The following is a 25713-nucleotide window of genomic DNA, read 5'->3' on the forward strand; positions in this document are numbered from 1 at the left end:
ATAAAAATCATTATTTCTAGAAATGCCCTGCTTATAACCTCACAATTAAAACAATTGACATTTTGATTTTTCTTCAAACCTCTTAAAATCACCTCTCTTATCCATTCATAATCATGCTCATTAGCTTCAATATTAATTGTATCCCAGATCCATAATACATCACCACATTCACCGATATAGTTGAAAACTTTATAATTTCCTACTTTCCAGGGCTAAATAGTATTCCACCAAAATATTGTATCACATTTTCACTATTCATTCCTTAATGTTTTATTGTTTTTATGTGTTAATGTTTCTTGGAAGACATAGGTTGACTCCATATCAGTTGTGCATAGTGCCATATGAATATGAGTGTGTAGACATCTCTGAAATAAAGACTTCATTTCTTTTGGACACATACATATATGTATATATGGGTACATGTTGACACCTTTAGTTTTGGTTTGCAGATAAATTTCTTTAGTTTTTTTTACATTGGCAGTATTAATTCTCATCCTAACACCATTGTACACATGTTCCTTTATCTCTATGCTCCCCAAAACTTTTATTTAAAACAAAAACAAAATAAATGCCAAGCAGTGGTGGCATACTTCCTTCCAGCACTTGAGAGAAAGAGGCAGGTAGATCTCAGTGAGTTCAAGGCCAGCCCGGTCTGTAGAGCAAGTTCCAGGACACTCATAACTATACAATGAAACCCTGTCTGAGAAAATTAATCAATCAATCCAACAAACAGATGCGTTTGTGGGTGTTTCATCTGCATGTGTGTCTGTGCCCACATGTGTGCTGTTCACACTATGGCAGAATAGGGTGTTAGGTCCCCTGGAACTGGAGTTCCAAATGGTTATGAGCTGCCATCTGGGTGCTGGGACTGGAATCCAGGTCCTCTGCAAGAGCAACAAGTAGCCCTGAGTCATCTCTGCAGCCCAGTGGTTCTCAATGTTCCTAATGCTTTAACCCTTTACCACACTTACTCATGTTGTGGTGACCCCCAACCATAAAATTATTTTTGTTGCTACTTCATAACTTTAAATTTGCTACTGCTATGAATGGTAATGTATCTGATATATAGGGTATCTGATATGCAACCCTTGTGAGAGAGTCACTCAACCCCCCCCCCAAAGGGGTCACAACCCAAAGGTTGAGAACCACTACTCTAGCCCCTGCCCCCAGATTTTTAGCTTTATATATTTGCTGTTCACCCTTCTAATGGGTGTAGAGTGATATCCCACAGTGTTTTGAGTTGAGCTTCTCTGATGATTAATGAGGTTGAATGTTTTCTTTCACAGCTGGCCATTTGTATGTATTCTTTTGTGAGTTGCCCTTTGCCCATTTTAAAACAAAATTACTTGTTTCATTGACATTGTGTTGCTTGAGTTCCTTATGTATTTTGATGCTAACCCTTAATGAGTTGTATGGTTTGCAGGAATTTTTTCTCTCCCTATAGATTGCCTCTTCACTCTGATTATCGTTATATCAACTATGTATCTAGAAGGAAGGCAGACAACTGAGCCTTTAGGACAGTGGCTCAGTGATTGTGGCTCTAATAATAGTAATTCTGTTATTTTATCGCATATAGTTATTTTTATGAAACAATTTTGTACTATTATGTAATGGGTTTATTGCTATTTAAAATAAGTAAGTATTTAAAATTTTCTCACTTGGCCTTGTGGAAAAGATAGGCGCAGGCTGGGGTCTTATTGTAGAGAGTAGTGTCATGTAAGGACGTTTTGGCAAGGAATCAGACATCTCAGTCATGAGCCTGGCATTCTCAGAGACTGGGGCAACCTCTGGGAAACAGCCATGAGCAAATACGGGGTCCTGGGAGCTGGGGGTTTTATTCAGTGGCATCTGCTGTAGTGGAGTGTAGAGACCACATGCTCACAGCCACTGTGTTTGTGTCCTGGGGCATCTCACTCACAGAAACAATTGAGCTCTGTAGTGCAAAACTCCTCAAAATTTTACCTTTTGTGCACGTGCGCGTGTGTGTGTGTGTAAGAGAGAGAGAGAGAGAGAGAGAGAGAGAGAGAGAGAGAGAGAGAGGGAGGGAGGGAGGGAGAGAGGGAGAGAGGGAGAGAGGGAGAGAGGGAGAGAGGGAGAGAGGGAGAGAGGGAGAGGAGAATCTCAAATTGTTGTGCAGTTACCCTGGAATTCATGATCCTCCTGACTCAACCTACAGAGTACTGGGGTCACAAACATTCACCTCCATGCCCATCATCTCTTACAATATGGAATCTAGTTTTTTTTATCCCAAATTTCTGTATTCTCTCCATTCTCTTTCACTTCTCCCTGCAAAACACTTGATTCCTTCTTGAATTTTAGGTTTGTTTTCCTCTTAACACCATGTCAGATGCATCCAATACACATTGCTAATGCTTTGTTTTCAACTTCCCAATTCAGAAACAATACAGGGTTTGGCTTTTAAGCTCTAATGAGTCCATGCCATTTTTACCAGCTGTTTTGTTCCCGCATGCATGGGTCTCCAGATGTTTGGCCTGCTAGCTATCACTCACCACCCAGATGCTAATGCCAGATGCAGAGTTTCTATTGCTGTGGCAACCTTGTCACAGAGGAACATCAGCTGATCACTGATCTAGTCACAGTCATCAGTGGAGCCCGCTGTTAACGGCAAACTAAGGTCTCCCAGTGGCTGTATCTAGCAAAGTTTCATTTCTTGCTCAAATTACAGCATAATGTATATCACAGAGACACCAGGCTCCAGGCTGCTTCATTTTGCGACTCTCCCGTTTCTGATTCCTTCTTTCTAGCTAGTGGATAGGAAAGCGAGAGGGCAGAGAAGACTCACTGACATGTGAGTGCCTCAATCTGGGAGTAGTACAAGTCATTTCCTGTAGAGTATCACAGTAGCCCTTGATATTTTTGCTGACATGGATCTTATGAGAGCTCATCTCTGACACTAGCCTCAGGAGCTGGCTTGGCTGTTATACTGCTCCCTGGAGGGGATGGTGTGAGGGGATGTGTTGAATCTATACCCAAGCCACTGTTGCTCTGTTGAGTTGTGTGGTAACTCTAGACCATGGGCTGTGCAGTAGTTTAGTTTTCTCTTTAACTGGAAACCAGATGTTTCTTCTTTTCTCTCTGTTCCTTCTTCCCCCGTGGGGCAGCAAGCAACAAGCATATTCAGTGGCTGCTGGGAGCAGATGGAGAGGTCTGGGTGTGGGTCATGGGTGAAGGCCCTGGTGACAAGCCCTATGAAGAGATCTCTGAGGAGCTGATTGCAGAGCGAGCACGGCTACAAGCACAGAGAGAGGCTGAGGAGCTCTGGTGAGAGGTGCTGGCTGGGAGGGTGCTGGGGGTGGAAAAATGAGGTGCTGGTCAGTGGCTGGCTGTGTTGAGCTCTGTAAAGATCACATAACCAAGGCTTCAGAGTCTTCTATCAGTAAACAGTGTTGGTTCCAGTGTTAGACCCACCAACCAGCTAATCTGGGACCTCAGTTTTCTCCTACCAGTGATAAGACCTAAAAAGCTAACTCCCTGCATGCCGGAAGTTTGAATTTACCTGGTTGGTATGGACAGCATGCTGTGTGTGTGTGGTGCATGTTCATGTGCTCATGTGCCTATGTGTGTGCTTGTATGTGTAAGGCCAGATTTCTTCTTCTGTCACTCTCTCTCCACACTATTTTTCAAGGCAGGGTCTCTCATGGAACCTGTAGCTCATGGATGCAACTAGACTGGCTAGCCAGTGATTTTTAGGGATCCTCCTGTTTCTGTTGCCTCAGTGCTGGGATTATAAGAATGTGTTACTGCTACTGCATCCAGATTTCGATGAGCACTCTAAGGATCTGAATTCATTTCCTGCGCTCACATGGCAAGTATTTTACCAAATGAACTATTTCCACAGCCCCAGCTACTCTGGGAAATTCTCACAGGGATGGTCTAGGAGTACTGCTTCACCTTGAATATCTGTTGTTCCTCTGAACATTATTTATGTATAATATGTAGAAGGACAGCTTAGCCCTCAGGAAAGTTTGGAGTCAGACTCTTTTTGTTGACAACTTTTAACATTTTTTTTTCTTGTCAAACTTGTAAATCCATGTGACAGTGTCTTTAGCACCCTCTACCATCAAGTATGAATGATGGTGTTTTAGTTGTAAAATTGTAAAGATGTAAACAAGACTGAAGACTATTATGAATTAAAGAATATCCACCACCCAAGCTAGCCATGAAGAGTATTTAAGAGACAAAAAATATTTATACCTTTATAGATCCCATCATTTCAAATTCCAAGGCCATTGAAGATCCTCATGTAGTGTTCTATTACATAAGAATGCAACTTATTTATGTCTTTGATAGACATTTGAATTGCTTATCATGCCTTTTCATAAAACTTCTCTGCTGAACATCTACTGTGTATACCTCACGCTACTTGACTGTGAAGTGGGATTTTCATGTCTTGTTTCTTAGCTTCCAGAATGATCCTGCTGGTTTAACCTTCCTTTCCTACATGAGTGTCATCTCTCCCTTTCTTTGCCATTGTGAGTTATGTTAATTTTTGTGTTTTCTGTTCTGTGTACCAAGGAGAAGCTGCTCATTGTTTTTACTTGAACTTGCATGGTGACGTGATTTTCTAGTTTTTCACTCAAGCTCACCCTTGCTGCTGCTCTCTTGGAAGGAGACAGAAGGAAGCAGAGATCACCAAGAAGTTCCGGGATGCCTTGGCCAATGAGAAAGCCCGGATTCTGGCAGAGAGGTGGAAAGTGGAGATGGAGGACAGAAAGGCTGCCAAAGTCCTGGAGGAGCGTATACATGAGGAATTCAAGGTGGGACAGTACACAGGCGCCTACTTTTGCCTCCAAGTTTGGTGTGACCACTGTCTGGTTTGAATCTGCTCTTGGTCATTGGTTGGTTCTGGGTGTGTTATGAGACAGAATCTGGCATGCCTGATTTCTTGTTGCATAGATGAGGGAAGTGAGGACCAGACAAGGAAAACAAGTTGCCAAGGCCACACATAATAGTGATTATGTAGAGTTAGGAACAGAATATTGGCCTCCTTCATCCCAAGCTGAGTGTGTTGTGAAATGAGACCTCAGGAACTAGGCTGCTGTCCAGATCATCTGGAATTCACTTCTAGCTCTGTCTTTTTTTTTTTTTTTTTTGGTTTTTCGAGACAGGATTTCTCTGTATTGTTTTGGAGACTGTCCTGGAACTAGATCTGTAGACCAGGCTGACCTCGTACTCACAGAGATCCCCCTGACTCTGCCTCCCAAGTGCTGGTATTAAAGGCATGCACCACCAATGCCCGGAACATTCTGTCTTAGTTAGGGTTTCTATTGCTGTAACAAAACCCCATGACCAAAAAGAGGTTGGGAAAGAAGGAGTTATTCAGCTTACACTTCTACATTGCTCTTCATCACCAAAGGAAGTCAGGACAGGAACTCAAGCAGGGCAGGAACCTGGAGGCAGGAGCTGATGCTGACCAAGGCCATGGAGGGTGCCTTACTGGCTTGCTTGTCATGTTTTGCTCAGCCTGCTTTTTTTTTCAAAATCCAGGTCTACCAGCCTAGGGATGGCACCACCCACCATGGGTTGGGCCCTTTCCCATTGATTAGTAATTGAAAAAATACCTTTTAGCTGAATCTCATGGGAGCATTTCCTCCACTGAGTCTCAGTCCTTCCTTTCTGATGACTACATCTTTTGTCAAATTGACACACAAAAGCAGCCAGCACAACTGACCTCTTGTCCACTGGACACACAAACAAATCACACAAACGCATCACACCCCTTCCTTTCTTATTCATCCCCAAGAGCTCACATTAAAAACATAAATAACCTTAAATGTTCCACAGTCTTTAAAAATTCAAACATTAAAATTTCAGTCCCTTTAATACAGCAAATCTATTTTGAAATCCAAAGTCTTCAAATTCAGTCTCTCAACCATGAGCTTCAATACTTTCTTACTTCAAGAGGGAAAAATCAGGGCACAGTCCCAATCAAAGCAAAACCAGATTACAGCCATCTGGGATCCAATCACAGACTTCTGGACCCCTCCAAGGGGCTTGGGTCACTTCTCTGACTCCAGCCTCTGCAGCACACATAGCTTGTCTTCTAGGTTCCTTCCTCTGTGATGACTCTAGCTTGTGTGACATTGAGTAGCCAGTACACTTGCTGAATTTCTCTGAGCTATTGACTTGTTTCTGGTAAAATGGTAGTAAGAATAGTCTACTTTGGATTTGTTTGTTTTGTCAGGGTCTTGGTAGGTCACCCTGGCTGACCTTGAACTCCCAGAGATTCACTTACCTCTGCCCCTTGAGTTCTAGGATTGAAATTTTGTGGCAGCATGCCTGGGAAGCCTTTTATTTCTATGAAGATTAAGGGAGAGGACATAAGTACTCTAGGAATGTCTGGTCACTTGGTATTACTAACTAGGAATGTCTGGTCACTTGGTATTATTAACTAGGAATGTCTGGTCACTTGGTTTTATTAACTAGGAATGTCTGGTCACTTGGTATTATTAACTAGGAATGTCTGGTCTTGTGGTGTTCCTAACTAGATTTAGAGGGCTTTGAAATTGGTAGATGAGTTTCCCTGCTCTCTGGTAGTGTGATATTTGGTTTTACTTGTCAGCTTGACACACTCTAGAATCACCAGGGAAAGGAACTGTCTAAATTAGTTGGCTCTTGGGTCTGTCTGTGGGGGATTATCTTGCTTACATTAATTGATATGTGAAGATTTAACCTAAAAAAGGGAACACTATGCCCTGGGCTTGGAGCCTGGACTGTATGTAGAAAAGAGAAGGGAGTTGAGTCTCAGCATGCAGGCATCCATTCTTTTTGCTTATGACCAGCTGCTGGGGTTCCCACTGCCTTGACTTCCTGCCATGAGCTGCAGCCTACAATTTTGAGCAGAAATCACCCTTTTCCCCCTGAGTTGCTGTTGTCAGGGTAATTTATCATAGCAACAGAAAGGAAACCACAACTGGTAGGAAGCTTAAGTCACCTGGAAACATTATTTTCATTACAGGTGCAATACATTCATTAATTAGAAAACACACACAAAAATACAGATAAGCAGAAAACAAACAAAAATCACATTCAATTTCTACATTGTACTGCTTTGTAAGTTGTATTGTTGAAATCAAACACAGCTGGGCATTAGTCAAGGCATGGAAACAGAGTTTGGGGCTGGGGTATAGTATGCACAAGACCCTGGGTTTCATAATCAACACTTGCCAAAAACAAAACACAAAGCAAAAAAGTTTTTCTGCTGTTGACACTGGGGGAAAGAGCTGCAATCCCTTAGCATTTGTGGTGATTGGAGGGAATGAGCACTCACGGATAGGGAAGGGGAGAGTCTGCTCTCTGCAGAGTTAGAGGAGTGAAGAAGCTAGAAGCTTCTGATTAGATGCCAAGCCATTGGTGAAATGGGGCATCTGTCCTCCCTCTGAAGCTTGGGGAAGGAGCCCCTCCTGCTGGTAATTACGGGCCAAAGAACAGCTCTCTGAGCATCCAGACACATGCTTTTGAGATGAAGCAGATATCGTCACAACTTTAAGTTCCTTGTAGGGAGTGCTGTAAGAACAGATAGCCTCATCAGGTGCAGGCTAGACCACACTGCACATTCTTCTGGTATTATTGACCTTTCTCAGGCATACACTTCAGTGGTCTCGATTCATCCCAGGGCCATGGTCTTATGAGATAGAACCCAAGCTGGAGCTTGGTCTAGTACCTCCATGTGAAGCTTTGGAAGGAGTTAGCTTTGAGTTTCCCTTGTCGGTGTCTTTACAGCATCTATCTGTTTTAAAGCCTGTTCCTTCCTCCTTAGCAGTTACATGGTGAGGATATTGAGATACGTTCCTCAGCAGTCATTGATTTTTTCAGTTATACTTATCACATTTTCAGATGTATGGAAGCTGAAGACGTTCGTGAGCCAAGCTCATCAATCTTTATCATCTGTTTTAGGTTTACTTAGGAAGCTTACCTACATTGGTTTTTATACTTTTCGTGTGCTTGCTTCTCCATATTTAATTTTCCTCCATCTTAGGAGAGTATATTCTATAGTGCTCTGACTCTATTTTTTTCCCAGCTACTCTGGCATTACAGCGGTGGTTGAGACACTTTCCCTTTGTCTGCTATCTTGACTGGAGTTTCTCTTCACTTGGCCCCAGATCTCTTCAGTTTTCCACTATGATTTATTATTCCTGAACCAGACTAATTGTTTACTGACCATAGCTTTAAGATAATTTTCAGCATCTATTTAGGTAAGAACCCCATCATTTTGCTTTATTTTCAAAATGTTTTTGGCTAATAACCTCACCTATGTTTTTCCTACCAGCAGAAGTCTTAAACTATTTTCTCACTGTTATTTCTGCTCAAATAATACTTCATGGTGATTTTTACTGGGATTGCATCATGCTGTAGTTGCCTTTGTGGAAAATGGACGTTTAAAAAAAATATTCGATCTTGGAGTATTCTTTGGGAATGTGTTGTTTCTCTTGTGATCCAAAGCCACTTTTGTCTTTGTTAACTGTTTATCACATACTTGTAGAAGTAAGGGTTTCCTAGTTTTAAACAGTCGCAGTGACTTCCATAAATCAATATGCTTTTCTGAACCCTGGTAAAAACTTGAGTATGCCACACTTTCTCTTTAGTTAAACCTGAGTATTTATTGCTGTTTTGAATGAGGTTAACTCAGTGTGTACACACACACACACACACACACACACACACACACACACCCTTTCTTCTGATTATGGTTGTCACTGTGCAGTCCAGGCTGTCTTAAACATAGGCCAATCTTACCACATCTGCTTCCCAAGTTTTGGAATTACAAATGTGTGCTACCACATGGGCTCAAGCAGTGTTTTAAAATCTATTGCAGTTACTGTTAGGTTTGCTATGAGTTATAATTTTTGAGGACAGTTCTTTAAGTTTTTAAATGAAGTAAGATTTGTTTAAGTATTTTTCAACATACAGAAAAGTTGGAGAAAAAATGAACATTTATACATTTTTACTTGAATTTACTAATTAATAATATTTGCAGCCGGGCGGTGGTGGCACATGCCTTTAATCCCAGTACTCGGGAGGCAGAGGCAGGCGTATCTCTGTGAGTTCGAGGCCGGGCTGGACCGACAGCCTCCAAAACAATACAGAGAAACCCTGTTTCGTAAAACCAAAAACCAAAAAGAAACAAACAAACAAACAAAAAAACAAATAATATTTGCCAAATTTTGTTCTTTCATATGCATATATGTGGATATATACATACAGGTCTTTGTTTATGTGTACATGTCTACATACCTATGTATACACATATACAAACACACATGTATATGCATAGACACACATGTGTATGCACATATATATAACTATACATATTTATATGTACATTTGTGTATCTTTTTGGCTTTGTTTTGCTGAACAATTTAAGAAGGTTGCATAGATAATGACACTCTGACCCAAGTGTCAGCTAAGTACTTTCTGAACATTGCCATGGAGTGTTTCTAGGCTACAGAAGCCATGCCATCTATGTCCCACTTACTCAGTTTGCACTGTAGTACAATAGTCGCCGTATATAATACACATGTGGTTAAGTTCCAAGAAGACTTCACTGTTAGAGATGGATGGAGGTTAGAGTTTTCCTGGTGGGCTGATAACGCTCTACGTCCTTCTGCACACATCTCCTCTGAGTAAGGACACCTTCAGAACCACAACAGTTGCTATTATACCGATTGCAGGGAAACTATGAGGCATGTCCTATCTGTCAGACCCAAAAGAACAAAGAACGTGGGACCAAAGGGTAACTGTTAGCATGCTCCCCCTCTGGCACGTCTCAGCTTTTCTTACCCTGCCCTCACCCGCCCCACCCTAAGCCTCTCCAGTTCCTGGGCTTCTTTCCCCCAGCTTCTCATTCCCATACAGCACTGCCGTTTTGACCTTGTGATCTCTTGGTTCCCTCCTAGTTCTCTTTCTCTTGCCCCTCTCTCTTGGTCCTCTTCTTTCTCCAACCTCCCTCATGTCCCAGTCCATTCTGCTGGCCATGTTCAGTTTCCTACTTTTTTTTTCTGTCTGCTCTAGACATTTCCAGATGCATCTGGCTGTACTCTCCCTCACATCTACAATAAAAACCTCCTCAACCATACCTAGGAGTGGCCCTGTCCTCACTTTATACAGCAGGGGCCACCTCCCCCCCGCCCCACTTTATACACTATCCAATCCAAGTGTAGAGAGAGCTTTATACTGTTCAGATTTATATATGATTTAGCTTAAAGTTCACTGGGGGAAGAAAAGTAGTTCTTTTTCTGTGCCTCCAACAGTGATCATTATAGGCTCCATTTTGGTCTCTTTTCTCCATACATGGGACTGATTCTAGACACTGGGAGTGAGGTGAGGTCGAGCTGGGTCTTGGGTTCACTGCACAGGGAGATCACAGAGGGGTCATGTTACTGATACAGACTCTGTGGTTGATCATCTCCTTAAATGCCTCAGTGACGAAAGTGCGATATATTGTGGTGCATTCTGCCAGACCTCACAGTGGTGTCAGTGAGGCCGTCTGGCCAGGCCTACAGGCCAACAAAGGACTCAAATATAGGTGTTATTTCCAAAGAAAGTTCCAGTTTTGGTGTATGTGTTTTTGTCTTAAAATTCAAGTTGTTAAATATGCATGCTTGAACTTTAACAGACGTAGGCACCTTGATTTAGCATGGCTTCTCTTTGAGAACCCTCAGAAATATGAGACTGTGGGACAGGTGCTATTTCAGGCGGAGCCCTGTCAGCCTGTCAGAAGATTCAAGCAGGGCTCTAGGTGGCTTGGTCTAGTCTGGGGAGCTTGTGTGTGTGTCATGTGCTCTTTCTTTCCCATACCACTCTTCATAGTGGAGCTCTTTATCTCAGGCAGTAAAGATGAGCTAAAATGTTGTCTCAGAAGGATTTTCTGGTGGCCTGAATGTGGCCAGCAGTCAATCCCTTGCCAATATTCCTTTTAGAGGAAGGATATTTCTCTCCCTCTAAGTCTGCATTGGCCTTGAGAAAAGCTTTGATGTGTAGAATGTACTAGACACAGTTCTCTATAACTTTTATTTAAAATCTTTTCTTCCCAAATGGTTGATTTAACTGATTATTTATTCTGTGACATAGTCCCACTGTGTAGACCAGGCTGACCTAAATTGTGCTATGTATCCTGGTTGGTCTCAGACTTAAAACCCTTCTGCCTTAGTCTCTTGCATGAGCACTGAGACTATTGCTGTATAAAAACCAACAATTTTCATAAGCAGAGCATTTACATATACAAACAAATTTAGCTCAGAAGTACAACAAACAATATTTTCCATTTTTGCTTTGTATTTAAAGCATACCAATATTTATAAAACTTCTAATGTCACACATGCCCATATTGTTTCCCTTTATTTTAAAAAAAGATTTATTTATTTGTGTATGTGTGCATTTGTACAAGTTTATGTGCACCATGTGCGTGCAGGTGCCTGCAGAGGTCAAGGCACATCTGATCCCCTGTAACTGGATTTACAGGTGGTTGTGAACCACCATGTGGGTGCTAGAACTGAATCCAGGTTCTCTGCAAAAACAGTAAACCCTTTAACCAGCTGTGCATGGTAGCATATGCCTTTAATCCCAGTACCTAGAGTCAGAAACAGATGGGTCTCTGTGTGTTAGAGGCCAGCCTGGTTTATGTAGTGAGTTCCAGGATAGCCAAGGCTATGTAGAGAGGCCCAGTCTCAAACAAACAAACAAACAAACAAACAAGCAAACAAACAAATTCCACCCTTTTAGCCCCTGGGCCATCTCTGTAGCCTCTTATTTGTTTTTATAGACTTTGTAATTATCTATATTAATTGTTTAATTTAGTATTCCATTACTTAAAAATTTATTCACATTAATGGATTTATATGTTCGAATAAGCAGATTGTGTTTTAGTGTTTCCTAGTTTTTCCTTGTTGAATCATGGGTATTTTCATCTTGGGCGAGGTGAAAATGAAAAGTGGACATCTTTGGTCAGCTTCCTTGTATGGACAAGGTACTTGGGTGCATAATGTCCAAGCCCCTTATCGGGACAGACTGCAGGAGACCCACGCTGCTACTTCTGCCTCTTGTAGTGCTCACTTGTGGAATTGCTCACAAATAGTCCTGAATCCTAGACCACTCTGCTGACCCTGTCCCGTGCAACTATGTAGGGGGTATTAAAGCAGCCAGCACATATTGAATCCCTCCTGGCCCTGCCAGCCAATCCCTGAGAATGAATTCAGCTAAGGGTCTAGCCCCAGCTGATACTGTGTTGTACAGAAGAGCTATCTAGCCAGGCCTGGCCGGAATTATTAACCTACAGAATCCCAAGTGGATGCAAGTTGTTGCATTAAGCAGTTTTTGTTTCCTTGTAGTTTATTTGCAGCAGTAGCGAACGGAAACCATGGATTTACGTATCAGGTTAGACAATGACTTGGATTATTTTTATTGCACCTTTTGATATCGTGATTCCAACATTCATCATGTAGAAATGCAGTAGCCAATTTTGTTTAATATATATGTATATATATTTCTTTTTCTGGGAACCTGTTGGGGAAGTCTTATGTCAATAAAGCACTGTCTGGCCTATAGGGAATCTAGATGTGAGGGACTAGGAGCCCAGGAGAACTCTGGGAAGGAGAAACACAAGAGAGTCAACATGTAACCGCCATGGGGTAGGAAGCCCGGAACTATTCTCCGGTAAGAGACATACTTAGATTAACAATTATGGGGTAATTACTTAAGTCAGAGCTAGCCAGTAAGAAACAAGCAAGGCCAACAGCTTCATAATTAATACAGCCTCCTGTGTGTTTATTTGGGGACTACAAAGCGGCAGAGCCCAGGCGACTGGCAGGGGATAAACCAAAGCAGCTAGCAAGGAAAAGCTGCCCTTTACAGGAACCCAAGTATGGGTTGGATTTTGGGAACTTAGGAAGCAAGGATAAACTCCTTTCTCTCAAAAAAATTTTATGATAAGTAAGAGACTGTAACTCTTGTCCCCACCACACCCAGAGGACTATGCCAGGGCACAACAGTACCTTCAGAAGTTTGGTATGAACAAGAGGAGAGAGCAGAGGAGATAAGTGGAAGGAAGAAAGGTCTGTGGGTGAAAGAGATAAAAATCTGTGATGGGTGGAATTAGACATAAGCCCACAAGGATAGGTTGTAGAGTCTTTGAATGCTACTTTTAAGAGTGTGGGCAAAACCACACTGAGTTAATTTTAGGATGGCTGATACAGTATAATTCCAGTTATAGTTTCAGGAAAAGAGGTCGGTTTGGAGATTTTTGCAGTGGTTAAGATGTGAAGTTGAGAGGGACTCTGTGACTTTAGGCGGAGAAGAAAGTTTGGACACAGAGAAGCATTAGTGATGGTTTAACTAACAGGGTGTGGTGGGATTGGAGGAGAAAGAAGCAAAGGCTTGTTTGTCACAGACTGAGGGATGGGTAGCATCATCCTGCTGTGGAAGCTGGACACACATGTGGACTTGGAGGGGAGTGAACATGATTGGGTCAGCCATGTAGAGGCTTTAATTCTGTAGAAGACAGAGTTGGGTGGGTGGAGGCTAGAGAGGAGAGAATCTGACAAGCTGGTGGTTGAGGGAGAGGATGAGGCTTGCTTGGGATGGTGTGCCTTGAGGGTGTAGGAAGTATCTTCTAATTTTCCAGGGTGTTCAAAAGATAATGCTGACAAATTGCTTTAGAAAATGGGGGAAAAACAAACAAAACAGAAGAAGTAAATCACAGGATCTTTGTGTGTTCTTGAAATGGAAGGCCCAGATGGAACATAGTGCAAATCGGTAATCAGCTTTTAAAAGCATCTCTGACTTCAGCTGTGGTTCAGTGGTAGCACACTTGTCCAGCATGCCCACAGCTCTTCTTTTAAACCATAGTACCTGGCAACAAACAAACAAACAAATAATGAAACAAACAAACAAAACAAAATAAAACAAAAAGTGCAGTAGAAAACCATTCTCTTGTGGGCTGGAGAAAGGGTTAAGTTTAAGAGCACTGACTGTTCTTTTAGAGACCCCAGGTTTGATTCTCAGCACCCATATCTCCATGTGGGTGCTAACAACAGTCTGTAACTCCAGTTCGAGGGGGTCTTCTGACTTCTTTGGATGCTGACATACCCTGTGATACACACAGCAGGCAAATATACATGCAGGCAAAACAAATACACACATACAATAAAAATGAGGGGGAAAGTCACATTAAAAAATCCAAAACAAAACAGATCCCAAACCAATCCATCATCTTGTGGCTGATGAGATTAGAATGCAATATTCATGCATATAAGAATGCTTCTTTAGAAAAAAGGAGATACTGGGGACAGATACTATCTCCCTTCCCAATTGTAAGACCACTTCTAGATGCTTCTCTTGCTCAAGAACACAGAACAAGGCACACTGAGAATCATGCTCTTCCACTGTTCCCTTCACTTTCCTTCTTGACTTCCAAGTCCCTTGCCAATCCCCAACCTTAACCCATTTTCCTCATTTGAGGTCTTTCTGTTTTTACTTTCTCTGCTCTTTTTAGATTAGAGTTCATTTTAGTGACTGGATGACATCCTCACCAAGCATCAGTGTCTTGGTCCCAGTAAGATTGTAAGTGATGGTCGAACTTCCCATTTCTCATTTTTTTTGTCTTGAAAATTGTGTGCTCAGGGCTGGAGACATAGTTGAGTGAGTAATAACACTGATTCAGGTGGGCAGTGATAGTGCATGCCTTTAATCCTAGCACTTGGGAGGCAGGATTGAGTTTGAGGTCAGTGTGGTCTGCAGAATGAGTTCCAGGACAGCTGGTGATACACACAGAGAAACTCTGTCTTGAGCCCCACCCCCTTGCAAAAAAAAAGAATGAAAGAAGAGAAAAAAGAAAGAAAGAGAAGAACATTGGCTGCTCTTCCAGAGGGCTGGAGTGTGATTTCTAGCACACACATAGTAGCTAACAACCATCTGTTCCAGGGGATCCGATACTCTCTTCTGGCTTCCTCAGGTGCTGAATACAGGTGACTCAAAGATATACAAGAAGGCAACACATAAAAATAAAAAGAAATAAAAACTTAAAAACATTGTAGGCCCTTCACAAGGCTGTCAGGAATACGACATGACCCTGCTCACCTCTGTCTCTTGGGTCATCATACACCCTGTTGTCTTTAGTATTCATTAGTCCATGTGGCATGGACTACCTACTGCCTGGCCCTGCCCTGTGACTTGGAGAGGGAGGAATGAATAACATGGCTCCAGCCCTGTTCTGGAATATAGCATCTCACAGGGTACAGTGGCACTGTAGGAACAAAAAAATTCAACAAAAATGTTGATTTCTTCCAGAAAAAGCATTTGTCTCTATGACTTTTTCTACTGGGGTTAGGTAGAACCAAGGCTTAGCAGTATGCTGCTACTGATGGGTTATCAGGAGAAGGAGGGCAGAACCATTTTAGAGGGCCTTGGGCAGCCAGCACAAGGCAGTGTCTCGCCTGGGTGGGATGTGAATGTTTGTGTAACTGCCTCTTGGTTGGGTTGCCATTTGGCTGCTAAACTCAGTAAGATGGACTTTTCTTCAGTGATCTCAGACTGGCTCAACAATTCCCATGGTTGCTGCAACAATGAGGGTGTTTAGGTAATTTTAGCTGTGAGAGTTGAGTCATTTTAGGGAGTCCTTGAGGAGAAAGATACAATTCTGTGGATTGGTAGTTGCAAACTGTTTTCTTTTGTTGTCTCTGTCTTTGTGAAGAGGTTTGCCTTTGTCACCATGAATGGACAGTCATTTTCCTTTGAGAGGCGAGGTTGCTGTAGACCACTGGCTCCCTGGTAGTGTCCCACTCTCAGGAGGAGAAATAACTGAGCAATGACACTGTTGTTTAATGTTCTGCCTCCTGTCACCCACAGCTGGGTGGTGTAGGAAGGTCACACTGTAATTTGATGTGGGAAAAGCTGTACACCAGTCCTGACCCTTTGGCCATTCTCTCCAGGGCATTTTCTCACTGTGGGCTCAATTGTCCCTGCCCCCTCCATCTACAGTGAAGTCTGAGACTTCCAGTACTTCAGAACATGACTGTATTTGAACACAAGGTTCCTACAGAGGTAATTTTAGCTAAAATGCAATCTTTAGTGTTGGTTAGGCCTGAATACGATAAGACTGATGTCCATCTAAGAAGAAGAAATTGGACACAGTTTGAAGCAGCAGGAAGGTGGCCACCTGCAGACCAAGGAGAACCTTCCAAAGGAGTCATCCATGCTAATGTGTGTTAGGACTACTCACTACCTCTAGAACTGTGAGGAAATAATTTCTTGTTTAAGCCATATAGGCAATGATACATTGTAACAGCAAGTTAATACAGTTTGAATCTGAGGCTGGATTCAAGTGTCTTCCTGGAAGACCCCCTTGGGTGAAGGATCTCAAGTGTCTGTGGCCAGGTTGCTTTGACTGATGTCTTATGGACTGAGTGACACGGTGACCATTGTCTGAGATTAGGGAGCCCTGGGAGGAAGAAAAGGAAATACATTGGGTAGATATGAAAGGCCTTGCCAGCATGAGGAGTGGTACCCATGCTGCTAAGATTGTGTTGAAGGTGAAGTAGGGTTTTTAGTCAAAATATTTTACTATACATTAGAGTTGGAAACATGGATTAATTTTTTTAACAGACTGTTCTTTCTTTTTTAGATTTATTTATTTATTATGTATACAGGGTTCTGTCTGCATGCATGCCTGTAGGCCAGAAAAGGGCACCAGAAGAAGACATGAGGCTCCTTGAAATTAGAGTTAAAGACTTTTGTGAGCTGGGAATCGAACCCCGGTCCTCTGGAAGAACAGCCAATTCTCTTAGCTGCTGAGCCATTTCTCCAGACCCAAAATGTCACTTTAAAAAAATACAGGGTTAAGAATTCATGTTATGTTTAAGTTATGTTACCTTTTAAAAAAAGTCATTAATATAGTTCCTAAAGTTAGAAAAAAATATCCACCATATGGACAGAAAACTGAGAGAGGAAAGGTCATATGGGAAAGTATCAAAACAGAGACAGAGTGTTCAGGAATGCAGTGGAGGTATAGGAAGGGGGCAGGCAGTAAGCTGGCTCAGTCCAGAACTCCAGAGGTCCAGGATTTGGAGGCAGCAGATACTGCAAGAAGTGGTGCTGAGGATGTGAGGTTGGCTACAGATTCTTTTTGTAGAGCAGCTCCATTTCACTTGTTTTGCCTTCATGATATTGAATCTATTTCTTCTTTTGACCAGAAGGAAGTGGGAAGTAAAAAGGGAAAGGCCTGAGCTATTAGGCAGAATGGGGAGAGGTGTGTAGGAAAGGAATATATTAAGTCAAGGTCTGAACCCAGAGCAGTAGAAAGATAGAGGGATCCCTCCAGGGTGTATAGGGAAGGTGAATAATTGTTTTGCAGTGCATTTGTCTTTATTAACTATTATAGCCACTTAAAACCAGTGTGTTAGCTCTGTCCCCGCAACTGAATCTCTTGTGAACTAGTGGAAAAAAACTACTATATTGGCCAGAAGGTGTGTCTGCTACCAGACGTTCTTCTTGGAACCAAGTCTCAGATATTGTACTGTAGACTAATCTGACTCCATGAAAATGAATCCTGGGATATCTGGTCAACCTCATTGTCACTAATGAAGTATGTCAGAAACACAGTGAATATGTGTGTGTCCTTCCACAATACCAGAATTTATCGATTAACAATTAATTCACAAGTTACATCAGTTTTGTTCACTTTAATTCACCAAGTACTACTATTACCAGAATTATTAAGATCAGAGTCTGGGATATGGCAGCTCTACCAAGTTAAGCTTGGCCACTCCTCCTCAATAGGCTTATTAAACAGACAAATAATAGTAATATGTAGAGATGGAGATTTGTCTGATGTGGTCACACTGGGAAGAGGAACAAATAAAGACATCCAGTGGAATGATTTCCACTCCATTCTCAGAGCTCTCACATGAGTTTTAGGATTAAATAGAGGTATGCGTAGGTAAGCAGCCCTGGTTAAGGTGTAGTCTCACCAGTATTTGATCCATCGTTGTTGTCTTTATTCCAGTTTCTCTTGCAAGGTGGTTTGGCAGGTTGTTAGAACTGTGTGAAGGCAGACAAGTTTCTCCTTCTCTGATACCAGACTCCAGCCTTTCCCTTCTCCTAGTGTGAGATATCTGAAAATTCCAATTTCTCTGGGATCATTGTTCCATTAAACTTATCCAAAGGGGAGGAACACAATTGTCTCTGTAGAATATATTATTCCTGCCAAGAGGGCTATAGACAGATTTTACTTGGTCGACATGGTCAATAGCAACTAGTGTTCTTTTGCTTTAATCTTAATTATTATTATTAACTCTGAAATCACACATTGCATTTCATGTGGTAGAGCAGTAAGTATGTGTACTAAGAATGGCTTTGAACAGGTCAAAGAGGCATACAGGGTTCAGAGGCTATCTAGATGAAAAGAAAAGTTTCAGTAGAGAACCAGATAATTAGTTTTACGAACCACAGCTGTAGTGCTGTTCAAAGCACAGAGTTGCAAATGTCAGGTAGCAGGCAGTTTTGAATGCTATTTTACAATTGAATACATGACCTAGGCAAGAGAAACTACTTAAGCTGGAGTCTGGGGACAAAGGTAGAAGCCCCTTGTCGTAGCAATTTTTCAGGATGAAACTTATGGCAAGATGGTATATCTTTTTTATCTTGGTCTTGTGTGCTCCTTTTTTATAGTCTCAGGTAAGAGGCTTATATCTGGTATGATTGATAAACTCATGAAATGTGTTTCCAATATGATTCTATATATTCACATGCATGATAATTTATTGGTACAAATACATTATTCATCAGTTTTTCCTAATCATGGTGGTTGTTTACTCGAATAAACAAGTTATAATGTCATCTTACCACTTAGGCTTAGGGTATAGTAACTCAGGTCAAAACTGTTCCTTTGGGAATGGTGAGAGCACTTAGCAGGTAAAGGTCCTGGCTACTAAGTCTGATGACCTGAATTCCATTCCTGGGATCCACCTTGTGAAAGGATAGAGCCAACTCCCACAAACTGTTCTCTGATCTCTCCCTAAGTGCCATGTCATGCACGTGCCCCCCCCCCAAGCATACAAGCATGCACACAAAATACGCTTTAAAGATACAATAAGAAACTCTTGTGCTGTGGAATATTATTTTAAGATGTGTTGAATTAGTTTATGCGGTGGCACATTTGTTTAATGATGCAAAGATATGTGCATTCCTTTGTGTTGTGTTTGTTTAACTCTGTGAAGCCATGAAGCTGTGATTCTTTGCCTGTCTAAAACACCTGATTGGTTTAGTAAAGAGCTGAATGGTCAATAGCCAGGAGGAAAAAGGATAGGCAGGGCTGACAGGCAGAGAGAATAAATAGGAGGAGAAATCTAGGAAGAGAAAAGCAAGGGAGTAAGACAAGAAGGAAGAGAGGAGGACATCAGGTCCAGCCAACCCAAGCAAAGGCCGGGCATTCATAAGTAAGAATAAAACCTCCATGTAATTTATTTGGGAGCTGGGTAGTAGGCCCCTGCAAAGAATAAAAGGAACAAAGAGCAAAGATTTAAAAATAACTAATAACACTCTTGCTTTGTCAAATACAATATTTCAAGGCTAGCACAGCCTGAAAGCTGCTATTCTATACAGTTTTAGGGCACAGACTCTTAAGTGCATGCTCATATACTAGGGAGAGGGAGAGAGAGCACGTGCAATGAATAAACAGGGACCAGAGCTCATTCAGGACCTTGTTTGTCATTGGAAAACAAGGTTGTCTTTCTCAGTCCTGCTGGGGAGAGAGCTGGGGGAAGAATTCAACAAATGAGGCATTTCAAATCTTTACTTTCCGTAAAGCATGAGGCCCAGGTCAGGGGATTTAAGGATAATTTTGCCTGCTCACTCCTGCTCAGATACCACACAGGAAGAACAGAAGATTCCAGATAATGTTACAGAAAGGAGTTCCAAAACCTTCCAACTGATGGTTCATCAAAGAAATGGCCGGTTCCTCATGCAATGGCCACAGAGGGAAGCTTGCCTCTCAGTGAAGCTGGCTACATACTTAACTTCCCATTCAAGCCTGAGTTACCCTGTGAACTGACAGGGAGGGCATATCTGATGGAAACCTTCTTTTTCTAGGAATGGCAGGCACCAAGTCAAATAAATGCAACAAAACACAAAAGAAATAGATCTCAGTCAAAGTAGAAGGAAAGACAAAGGTCTCAGTCTTCAGAGAGCTAGGCTGTCACACTTCTGAAACAAACACAGGATGCACCCACATGAAAGAGATGTTAGCAAGTAAGAATGGGGGCTTAAAAATCACACATACCACAACGGAAAGAAAACAGCTCACAACTGGTGAAGCAGTCAAAAGATAAAGTTAGTGACCTCAACCAGGAAGTAGAACAAGAAAAGACAAGATTCGGAAAACCAGAGAGAAAAGATGACATCTTTAGGAGATTGACTAGCGCTCCTCAAAGCTGACTAGCGCTCGACAAACAGGAGTCCTATCAAAAGAGAAGCAAGGGAACTCATCTAGGCAAAGAAGCAGTATTCTACTGGACAGACTCTAGCCTGAAGAAAGCCCTAAGCAAGGCACATCATTGAGAATGCTCTAGAATCAACAAGCAAACCTGACAAACAAACCTGATACAACAAAACAAGGCATCAATTGAGGGTAGCCTGATCAACAAAAGAGAGTTCAAGGACAGCCAGTACTGTTACACAGAGAAACTGTGTCAAAAAAAAAAAAAAAAAAAGGACAAGGCAAAAGGCAGAAGTCCTCATATAGAGGCTGGACAATGCAACTCAATAAGAGGAAATGAGTCCCAAGAGCATGTAAAAGAGTCAGAGATACACCTGCTCCCAGCTCACTGTTAGGAGTTTCACAGAAACACCAAGCTAACAACTGTATCATATACACAAGAGACATGGTAGTTCCACAGAAACACCAAGCTAACAGCTGTATCATATACACAGGAGACATGGTACAGACCCATGCATGCCCCGTGCTTACCACTTCAGTCTCTGTGAGCCCATATGAGCCATGCTTAGTTAATTTAGTGCACTGTGTTCTGTTTCTGAAGGGAAATGGAGGGAAGTAGAGGGGAAACTGTGATGGGGATATATTGTATGAGAAAAGAATCTATTTTCAATAAAAAAGGAAAAGAAAATACTTTAGAATACTTATGGTAATGAGATTGCAGATTTCCAGGGAGAAAACAAAGGCTCTATTCAGCAGATGAAAAGGTGACAGGATTGCTGGAAGACAAGGTAGCAATGCTTTTAATTAATCAGGTTCTGTGATCAACTAAATTAGTAGTTGACTGTGAGGCTGGCATAGCAGTATTTTCAGGCAAACACTCAGAAAGAGGCTCTGTGTATCCTGAGATAAGTGGCTGCAGAGGGAAAATGGCTACCTGTGAAACAGGACTCTGTCTCAGAGAAGGATCAGAGACGGGCCCTGGAGTGTGGTTGGGAAGATATCTAGGAAGCAGGCAGCACAGCCCATAGAAGAATGAAAAATGGCTCCCAGGGCAAGCTGTCCCTTTTAAAAAGAGGGCAGTACTGTATTTATAAGAACTCATATGTGGTTTAACTCAAAGTTTACTATACTTGATAGGAGTTTGGGAAAATTCAATATTCTGCTTTAAGATAAAGCAATTATTAAGCCAGGAAAAATTAGCTGCTGCAGAGATACCTGAAAGCAAAGCCCATTCCCTGCCGCATTTTCCAGAATTTAAGATGCCATGCATCACTGTGAGAAGAAAAAAGAACTGTTCTTCATAGAAAGAAAAGTAGTATTTATACAGCACGTGCATGCTCCAAGTATTTTAAAAGGTTTACAACATATTTTTTTTATAATTGAAACTAGCATCCTATTTGGCTTGCTATATGGTCATCCATTCCTGTGTTTAAAATCTTATGTAACAAAAATCTAAGACATAACTTAAGTTTTGGAATAGGTAAATCATGGAGATGGCTGACTCATACAGTAAAGTGCTTGCCACACAAGCATGAGAGTCTGAGTTCACTTTCTAGCATCCGTGTGAAATACAGGGCTCAATGGTGCCTTGGGGTGGGGGAAGAGGTTTGGTGAACTACTTTCATTAGCCATCTGTCTATGTTCTGAATGCATAAATGCTATTTTCATGTAAACAAGGGTAGGAAAACACACACACACACACACACACAACCTCTTTTTGGAACTTGTAAGTGGGACTTGTAAAAACAAGAGATTTAAGACTAGTAGATCTATGGCCTTACCAATACTGTATCCAGACTCGTCAAGACATCCTACTGTGTCCAGATGGATAAGATATATAGAAAGATCAGACACTGCTCTCTGTACCTGCACTCCTTCTTGACCTCCAGTGGAAGCAAGTCTGATGACGGCTCAGTCCTCTTATCTTTGTGGAAAGCTTAAGAGTTTAGATATTGCCAGGCTGGGCTGTCACAGTGGCAGAAACTTGTTTAGCATGGTTGAGGCTCTGGGTTCAATCCCCTGTTCTGCAGGACAGCAAGTGAAGTTTGCTGCAGTACACCAATCCATTTGATTCTCACCAAGTGTGACTATCGCATTTCAGTAATGTGAGGACCAAGAGGAGAGTGGTAACTGCGGGCCACTCTACTCCAGACAGCCCAGCCCTGACTACCTGCAGAACCCCACAGGCAGTTCCCCATTCTAATGCTGTTGTGTCTCAATAATTTTCCAGAGGAAAGAGGAAGAAGAGAGGAGGCGAGGAGAAGAACAGATTCGCCTCCAGGAAGAGCAGAGAGCCAAGGAACTCTACTGGACCCTGAAGCAGGCCCAGCTGCACTGCCAAGCCAGTGAGAAAGAGGACCGCGAGTGGGAAGAACAGTGTGAGTTGAGCTGTGTCCTGGGCATGGATGCTGCCCCATCCCCTCCCCTGGCACCCCCCCATGCATGTGCTTTGCCATTATTTCAGCCTCCTTCCCCACCACCTGAGGCTTTCCCTGTGTGCATGGCCCTGCTGGGATAAGGGCTGCACACTCAAGGAGCTTGTGCACTTGCCCTGGAGATGTCTTACATTAAAGAGTGAAACAGTACATTGATTCAGTTGCCAATAATTTCCTGACTCTATGCTGTTGTGCGACGTGTTGTTCTGTTGCTAGGATGAGGCACCATAGCCATGGCAACTCCTATAGAAGAAAACATTTAATTGGGGACCGTCTTACAGTTTTTGAGGGTTAGTCCATGACCATCGTGGCAGGAAGCAAACAGATATGGTGCTAGAGTGGTAGCTGAGAACTTTAAATCCCGACCTTCATGAAGCAGGAAGAAGTGTGGGGGGGGAGCAGAGAGAGAGAGAGAGAGACAGACAGACAGACAGACAGAGACAGGGAGAGAGATAGACAGATGTAGAGACAGACAAACATACACAAAGAGAGACAGAGTCAGAAAGACAGACACAGTCAGAGGGGAGGGAGGGAGGGAAGGAAGAAGGGAGAGAGAGAGACAGATAGACAGAGATAGAGAGACAGAGACAGAGACTGGGCCTGGCATGGACTTTTGAAAATCTCAAAGCACACCCCCAGTGACACACTTTCTTCAACAAGCCCATACCTCTTGTGGTGGTTTGAAAGAAAATGGACCCCAGGGGGCCCATAGGGAGTGGCAATATTAGGAAGTATGACCTTGTTGGAGTAGGTGTGGCATTGATAGAGGGAGTCACTGGGAGCTGACTTTGAGGTCTCAAGTGCTCAAACCAGACTAGTGGCTCACTGTCTCTTCCTGTTGCCTATGGATCTAGATGTAGAACTCTCAGCTATCTCTCCAGCATAATTTCTGCCTACACGCAGCCATGCTTCCTGTCATGATGATGATAATTGACTAAACCTCTGAAGTGTAAACCGGCCCCAATGAAATGTTTTCCTTTACAGGAATTGCTCTGGACATAATGTCTTTTCACTGTAACTAGACACGCCCCAATCCTTCTAAGGAGTTCCACTAACTGCGAACCAGTCATTCAGACATATGAGCTAATGGAGGCATGCTCATTCACACCACCACAGCTTTGCTCTGGGAACTTCAGATATTGATACTTACAGGCCTTATGTTAGAGGCACTTCCAATCAGAACAGACACATGGAGTCAGGACTTTGGGGGAGAAATGTGGCAGGTACTGTTGGAGCACAGAGTTTGTTGTCCTGGTGGGCTCCAAGGGAGTAGAATGAAGAGAGCCCCGGTGGTGGCTTAGGAATAATTGTGGCAAAGAACACTGAGGATTTTTATTTATTTATTTATTTATTTATTTATTTATTTATTTATTGTGTGTGTGTGTGTGTGTGTGTGTGTGTGTGTGTGTGTGTGTGTGTGTGTGTGTGTGTACCTATGGAGGTCAGAAAGAATGCCAGATACCCTGAAGCTGGAATTGTAGGTAGCTGTGAATGTCCTGACATGGGTGCTGGGAACTGATCTCTGGTCCTCTTCATGAGCAAGCACTCTTAGCCATAGAGCTGTTTCTCCATCCCTAAAGAGAGCACTTTAGATGGGGGTTAGCATGGGCAAAGGCACAGTGACAATGGGACTTTGCAAGCTAAGACACATTGTGTATGGAGACTCTGGGGAGTGTCCAGTGCAAGAAGTCAAGCAGGAAAAGCAAAGTGGAGTGGGGTTTGAAGGGTGACTTTGTAATAGGAGTTGCCGAGCCCAGGTATGCTGCCACATGGGCACAGATACGACTCTTAAGACATTTCAGTTACAGATCCCAGACCAAGGAGTAACACACAAGGCGCTGTCACAAAGGAAGTGTCAGGGTCAGTGAGGTGTAGGAATGAAGTTAAGACCCAGGCAGAACACTTATTTTGATTATAGGAAAAGTAAGGCAGCCTCAGGACTGGCTTATGGGAACGGTTCCACGGGGCTGTTGAATGTAGGCACTGGATCCGATTGTCTGCATCTGTCCTCTAGGGTAACTGTGACAGATGGATGCAGGCCCAGGTATAATGGCCTAGTGTAAAAGCTTCCTCCTGGAAGCAGTGGCTTCTGATTGGACAGTTGGCTTAGGAAAGGTAGGCCCTTTACTACCTCCAGTAGGTGGCTGGCCTTGGGAAGGACAGACAGCCCTCTAGGATCAACGGGTTCAAATTTCCAAGCATCAGCAAGAACAAACTAGTAAATATGCTTGACCAGTGAAAGTGGGCAGGACCCTTCTAGAGTTGAGCGTGTGACTCTGTTAGGTCAGGGAGAGAATGCACACGGGTGGCTTGGGGAGGGTGGGCGTTTTCAATTTGCATTACATGTACGGCAACTGGAGCCCGTAGTAGGAGCAGAGAGGTGGGAGTCCTTTGGTGCGCAGTCCTCTGCTTCTCCGTATGCCTTGGCTATATGAATATGTGCCAGACTCATTAAATGAACCTTTTGGGAAAATTGGCATGTAATTTATGAATCACAAAAGTCATCATTTTGGAATGTACAATTAAGCATGTTTTAAGTAGACTCACAAAACTGTGCAACTCTTCCACTATCTAATCTAGAAATTTTTTTACCTCAGAAAGGAAATGTAACCATAAGCAGTGGTTTCCTCCCCTTGCCACCAAACCACCAATCTAATTCATCTTCGGGATTTGCCTTTTATTGATATTCCATAGAAATAGAAAAGTAGATGCTGGAGCTGTGGCTCAGTAGTTATCAGCACTGGCTGCTTTTGTGGAGGACCTGAGTTCGGTTCCCAGCATTTGCATGATGGACTACAACCATCTGTAACTCCAGGTCCAGGGACTCTGATT

At 42.6% G+C, this 25713-nt stretch overlaps 1 protein-coding gene across 1 annotated transcript in view; it reads left to right on the plus strand.

The window, feature by feature from the left end:
- The window catches only part of Sh2d4b (SH2 domain containing 4B), an 86859-nt gene that overhangs the window by 20082 nt on the left and 41064 nt on the right, over window positions 1-25713 (plus strand). The window contains exons 2-4 of the mRNA XM_040747662.1: window positions 3123-3282; window positions 4631-4778; window positions 22677-22824. Of these exons, the coding sequence (XP_040603596.1) occupies window positions 3123-3282; window positions 4631-4778; window positions 22677-22824 (456 nt within the window). The remainder of the gene's footprint in view (window positions 1-3122; window positions 3283-4630; window positions 4779-22676; window positions 22825-25713) is intronic.

Source organism: Mesocricetus auratus, unplaced genomic scaffold (genome assembly GCF_017639785.1).
Source record: "Mesocricetus auratus isolate SY011 unplaced genomic scaffold, BCM_Maur_2.0 Super-Scaffold_100006, whole genome shotgun sequence".
Taxonomy (NCBI): Eukaryota; Metazoa; Chordata; class Mammalia; order Rodentia; family Cricetidae; genus Mesocricetus; species Mesocricetus auratus.